Source organism: Helobdella robusta (genome assembly GCF_000326865.2).
Source record: "Helobdella robusta unplaced genomic scaffold HELROscaffold_1, whole genome shotgun sequence".
Classification (NCBI taxonomy): Eukaryota; Metazoa; Annelida; class Clitellata; order Rhynchobdellida; family Glossiphoniidae; genus Helobdella; species Helobdella robusta.
Genome location: NW_008703570.1, coordinates 3,640,508 through 3,647,288, shown reverse-complemented (window position 1 = coordinate 3,647,288; position 6,781 = coordinate 3,640,508). Strand labels below are relative to the sequence as shown.

At 32.0% G+C, this 6,781-nt stretch overlaps 1 protein-coding gene across 1 annotated transcript in view; it reads right to left on the bottom strand.

Annotated features, from left to right (window-relative positions):
* The window catches only part of HELRODRAFT_187814 (hypothetical protein), a 13,577-nt gene extending 8,049 nt beyond the window's left edge, over positions 1-5,528 (bottom strand). Inside the window, exons 1-9 of the mRNA XM_009010722.1 lie at positions 5,154-5,528; positions 5,024-5,075; positions 3,879-3,922; positions 3,193-3,244; positions 2,914-3,002; positions 2,497-2,566; positions 2,216-2,242; positions 2,022-2,092; positions 676-799 (exon numbers count right to left, since the gene is read on the bottom strand). Of these exons, the coding sequence (XP_009008970.1) occupies positions 676-799; positions 2,022-2,092; positions 2,216-2,242; positions 2,497-2,566; positions 2,914-3,002; positions 3,193-3,244; positions 3,879-3,922; positions 5,024-5,075; positions 5,154-5,275 (651 nt within the window). The 5' untranslated portion in view covers positions 5,276-5,528. The remainder of the gene's footprint in view (positions 1-675; positions 800-2,021; positions 2,093-2,215; positions 2,243-2,496; positions 2,567-2,913; positions 3,003-3,192; positions 3,245-3,878; positions 3,923-5,023; positions 5,076-5,153) is intronic.
* Between the last annotated feature and the right edge of the window lie 1,253 nt (positions 5,529-6,781).

The window sequence follows — 6,781 nt, the reverse complement described above, 5'->3', positions numbered from 1 at the left end:
CTTATAATCCTTATCCTTGTCAATTGACGACTAATTGACAAAAACATTATTTTGCTCTTGTATAAATTTTTAAACACTTACAAATCTGCAGAGTTTATGAACGAATAAATGAGCATACGTGTGTTGCAATATCGTTCACTGAAATCAAGACTGAGGTTAAGAGTTCTCAAAACATGTCAGGTGCTGGTTTTGATATGCGGTTCTGAAACAAGGAACATAACAGCAACGAAAAAATTTGATACAGACAAAAACCTATGACTTAGACGGCCTCTGGGAATAAAAACACAGATCGAGTAACAAATTAAGAGATCAGACGTAGACCAGACCAGTCAACAATTAATCAAGTTATTTGGAAAAAGGATGATGCAGTGGGCATGACATCTGATGAGAATGGATGAAACCAGAGTACCATTAAAACGTGGAAAAAAACAGAAAGAGGAAGACCCAAAATCAAATGGAATGATTGTTTGGAACAAGATCTGAAAATGGTAGGACTCATTCCGCCAGGAAAGGTAACAGGAAAAGTAAGACAAACTCTGAAAGAGATATTTTGGACAGACAGATGTGGAGACCACTGAGGAGTCATTCATGGACTGGATTCATTTGTTTGATGAATGGATAACGATTGTTGCGATACTGTGCATCATTTCATGCATGAAGCAACAAATGTCTCACCTTGCTAAGATTAGAATAGAGTTCGCCAATGCTATTTGAAAGTTTTTCCACATCTTGTGTGAGCAGTTGGTCGGCATTGGCCACTCTGTTGTCTAGATTAGTCATCTTGTAGTATGTGAATCCCCTGCACAGTATTTTCAAATGAAGATTATTATTTCATGATAAGCACCTTTAACATTGCTTCTAAACATGCTCACATAATAAAGAACAAATACATCATCATCTTGGCATGGTATTTATTATTATCATTATGAAAAATATAAAGACAAGACATTAAGTCTCTCACCCAACTTTCACAACCGAAGAAATAAATAAAATATTCATACATAATTGAGTATATACATAACATACAGATACATATTGATGTTCATTTACTATTAAAATAAAAATAACAAATCAGATTCTAAATGAAAAGACTTGAAACGTTGTCTCAAATATCAATTTCAGGCAAACACATCAACAGTCCTATTTAAGCATTGTATCTCAATCATCAAATTTATCACTGAGCAATACAATTCAGTCCACACTCACGCATTGTGTCAAATTCGCTCTCCAATAAACTTAAATTTTCCACTTATAAAAAAATTAAGCAATTTTGGTTTAAAATCATTCGTTGTTACTGTACAAACAGAAAAAAGTTTTAAAAACAAATAAATTTCATTTTATATCTCACTTTCTAAATTTTCTATGACACTATTTTCAACAGATAATTTCAGTAATTGGTACAGCTAAAATACACACACACACACACCACACACACACACACACACACACACACACACACACACACACACACACACATACACAAACAAACACACACATATATACAAACAAACACACACACCAAACATGCATGAACACATTTAATTGTATAGATGAACAAACAGATGCATTGTCTTTTAGTATTTGAATTATTTTGAATGAAGGCTTACAGATTCAGCTTGGAGCATGATGACTTTTTTGACAGCAAGCAGAACAAGATTATAAGCCACCGTTAGCAGGGCTTCAGAGATCCAACTCTGCCCCTGCTTCCATGCTAGTGATGGTTTCAAACAGAATTAAACTTTCAGCCATGGTGAAAGACACTAACCAGAATTGATTGTTAGAAGTCTCGTTCATTTGGGACAAGCATTTTTAATGAAAATAATTTCTGCAAGAAGCCTTTTTAAGATGAAAAGAACTCAATGCCCCTTACTAAGCCAACTCTGTGACCATCCATTGAAAACAGATGATAAAAAATTCAATACATTATTGAATGCATATTTGTAAATTTTAATATAAAAAAAACTAGTTTGACATCTAATTCAACACTGTTCAACACAAGTGAAGAAATAAAATGGACTAACTTGAGATATTTGGAATACAACTGTAAACTGAGTCTCGTCCTGAATCTTAGCTTCAACTCATCTAGGCTATACTATATAAAATACAGAATGGAGCTTTAATTAGCGATATATGGTGCATTCAAAATAATTATTTAGATTTAATTGAAAACGTTAAAAAATAAAAAAAAAGTATTCAATAAATGGATGTGACTTACCTTTAATATGTTATTTACAATGGATATCTGCATAAAATTAGAATAAAAATGATTAAAGTGGTTAGTGAATAAAATATAAACGCCAAGATGCAAGAGTGCAAGAAATGAAGGCAGGTTAGTAGACGTTGAGGTGCTGGAACAGATGCGAATATCATGCAGTGTGTGCGAATATTACAGCTGTTGTGGCATAAAAGTTGAAAACAATTTGTAAGCAGGTGATTCTGCATCTGTCGAAAGCAGCACCATGAAGACAAATGAAAAAATAGAACATAAAAACTCACAGCAGGCATGGCGTAGATGAATTTGAGCAAATGCCTCAGGAACAATTCCTTGTTTCGACTTATGATGGAGCTGATATGATAGAAATAACGATAAAATAATATCATCATTATCATTTAACAATTATAAAATAACATCATCATAATGTGTAACTAAAATAAAATTATTACAATAAGAAGAATAATGATGAAATAAAATTATTGAATACGATTGGAGAAATGATAAAATATAATTTAGTAGCATGACTGATTACAATTAAGATAATAAATCACAAATCCATTCTCTTAGTACTGGTAGAAAAACAGCTCTACAAGCCAAATTTAAAATTTAACTTAAAAAAAAATGAAACGAGTAAATGTCAACAGTGTAACTTGTAAAAGAAGCCAAACAAAGCGTTTCAACTAATGATGCCAACTAACCTTTCAATAGAGGTTCCATTCCTTATCATCCAGACATCACAGAAAGTTCTTGAACCCAGTGCCAGCGCAACCAAAAACACATACCAACCCTGTATGCAAAAATTAAACTACCCATGATTCATCCATGAAAAACAACTGACTGAGTAAATACATCTCAATTTATCAAATAAAAGCTCCACTAAATAAACAACTGACAACAATATGGTAGGAGGAAAAACGTTACTGTATAAAATATTTCATAAGAACACAAAAACAGGTAAGGGTAGAAAAAACAAGCACCTCTGCAGAGAACCAACTGGGCATAATCATCTTTATGATCTTTCTCAATTGCCTGAAATAAACACAACATTTTATTCACCCAGTCACATCATCATGAATGACATAAACGAATTTAATTATTTTATAAATTAGAATTAATAATTATATGACTGATTCAAATAGCATTTCATCTACATTTCATCATCAGAATCATTAATCTACTCATCCACCATTGTGATCACAACCACTGTCGGCAGTTAGCTCATCAACATCGTCAACATCATCTTCGTCACCATCATCAACATCAACGTTGATTGTTTACCCCTCACCACCATAATTTGCATCAGCCAATTTATGAAGAGAATGAACCATTCTAATAGAAAGCACAACAATCTGATCACATTTGAAAAGTACACACAGGCAGGGCAGGCAGTAACAGCTGGACGAGCCTGGTACCTCTCTCCCAGCACCTCCCATTACCCCTTCTCACACAATGTATTACGCATCAGCCACAACAACCAAACTAGCAGGAAAGTGTACATGATGAAAACTTAAACTCAGCAGTTCAGCAACTTTTTCTTATTATAAAAATTACCTCCTCAAACCTCATGTTATTTAAAAAGTAAAAAAACCCAAAATTGCTCAGATTTCTTTATGTTTTTATTTGTTCATTATGTTACAAGGTATAAAAAAAGTAATCATATTACCTGAAAAACTCCATGTCAACAGCTGCCTTTTCTTTATTTTCTGGCTGCAATAATTTGAAAGGGAAGAAAATAAATCAACTCAAATTTTTAAATGTTACCTAATAATTTAAGACACTTTAACTAGATAACAAAATTTTTGAAAGGTCTCAGATACAATTAGGACAACACAACATCTGCATAACACAATTGATTATGTCATGACATATATAATCTGCAAGTATGTGACCTGAACACAAGTTCTCCCTGTGAGTTTTATGTTGAAGAATGTAGTGCACAAAAATAAATTGGTGACGCACAAAAAATTATTTTTGATTTTCTATAAACATTTACCACATTTACCACAGTTGGGTTTTTATAAAATGTTCAATTTTCTTTATTTTTCAAACTCGTTTTTCATTCTTGCTCACTAGTTTGATATTTTGATGTGACTAAAGACATCGAAAACAGATATTAGACTAGATAGAATAAAAATATGAAATTGTTGACATTTAAGAGAAAAATAAGTCAATAAAATGAAGGAAATACTCTTCTTTTATAAGAAAATAATGAAACCATATTTTAAAGAAAAAATTTTTATGCAGGTATGTATATAATTTATGTTGTAAAGCTTAAATGAAGAATCCATCCTATTAAAAGCTAAATTAAAATAAGATTCAAAGATATAGTTATACAGATTTTTTTTAGTCATCCAAAGAAAAAGTTTCCTATTTAACAAAACAATTTTTGTGTCATGTATTTATTTGTTAATATTAATTAACATAAAGTTATTGAAATTTACAAGATGTGATTATAAAATTCCTTTCTTTATTTGCATATTAAGTATCAATATATAAACTAACACTGGCTTTTGTGACCATATGAAAAACGGAACCCAGAGATTAGACAAAATTATGCAAGTACCCAGAGTAAGTAATAACTAAATAATAAATGAAAAAAACTGATATAACATAAGAGATTAGTAGATAGATTAGTTATTAGTAGATTAGCCCCTAATAGCAAATAAAAAGATTGATTGGAGTAAGAGTTTGTGTGGTTTTAATTAAACCGCTTTTACTTTTTAGCTAACATATTTAAAATGTTATTATTGAACATATTAAATAAATGCTCAACTGATAAAATACAAAAAAAATGAGAAAGTTAATAACCTCATGTATGAAATGGGAAACATCATCATCTTGATTTTGCAGGTACTTGGCTCTAAATAAAATAAGATTTTTAATTGAATTGATCCACTTAGGAATTGAAATAAAAACAGAATGAACTAAATAATAATACCTTCTCTTTTGATTGGCAGAAGCTTTTCGAGCCAACGTCCACACAACGGCTGACGCCACAATAAGTGTAGCTGCATTTCGTGGGGTCACACAGCCTGCCAAAAATTTACTTAATGCTGCCATCTATTTACATCTATTTTATGTATCCGGTGAAACTTATTTTAACTTGCAGCCTTCAGAAATCATCAATCAATCAATTTATTCTTGCCACTGTTACGTTACGAAATGATTGACAAAATCTGATCAAGCCAAGTTTAATTGCGGGGACATCGACGTTAAGTAAATTCAAAGGTTAATTTAAGTTAAGAATGATTTAAATATAACTAACGGTGTAACTTTCAATTTTTACTTTTTTTTATTACTCTAAGCACCCAATCCAAGCGTTCTAAGTATAATGTAACAAATAATTAAACCCGTGCATAAAACCATATCATATTTATGATGACTGAATTTTTAAAAAATTACAGCAAAATGGTTGAATGTTGACTGTCACTGAACACACGGAAAATACATACAACACATTAAAAACTATATTTAATATAACATAACATTATATAATGTAATAGAGTTTATAGTGGTTCAACAGACTAGACGAACAACCACTGCTAATAAACTGGCTCCTCAAGCTTGATCTTAAAATTGTTGGCTGATTCAGCGAAAACCGTCTCGTCATTCAGCTCATTCCAGGTGTTTACCACCCTGCTGCTGAAAAATCTTTGCTTGATTTTACCAATTGACTTCTTAAAAAGCTATATGACCTCGTAGTTCTCCTCTAGACTCTAATTGGAAGAATCTGGTAAATGGCGTATCCTCTTTTCCGGTAATCAGTTTGTATGTCTCTATTACATCCCCTCTGCATCTTCTTTCGGTCCACATTCTTTTTATCAATCTTTGTATTGGAGTTTTTTAAAACCTTTGATCATTTTTGTTGCTTTCCGTTGTACCTTCTCCAGAACGTCTTTATCTTTTTGCAAAATTGGACTACACACTTGAACACAGTATTCCAGATGGGGGTAAACTAAAGTGTTATACAAATTAATAATTATCAACTTTTCCCTGCTGACCACTGTTCTTCTAATAAATCCAAGTATTTGATTTGCTTTTGCCGCTGCAATTGCACATTTTCTTGATGTTTTGTGCTTGCGTGAATGATGTTTTTTGAATGATGCCCTTGTTTTTTCCGCCCATGTGCACAACTTCACATTAATCCATATTAAAAAACATTTGCCAATCTTCAGACCACTTGTACAATCTTGCCAAATCCTGTGTTAAAACTTCCGCATCTTTCACATTGTTGATCTTTGCACACAGTCTCGTGTCATCGGCAAACTTTGATATTTTTGATATTATGTCAAAATCAATATCATTGATATAAATAACAAATAGTAGAGGTCCTAACCATGGTCCTAACACAGAACTTTAAGGAACTCCACTTGTACTTTAATTCATGATGAACTCGTGTGTTTGATCCGCACTTGTTGTCTTCTGTTTATTCTAATTATATGTTCTGTTCTTAAGCCAGTTGGTGATGCATTGAAAAAGACTACCAGATATTCCACATGATTGTAATTTCTTGACAAGTCATCTATGTGGCACTAAATCAAATGCAAAATCCAAATAGATGCTAGT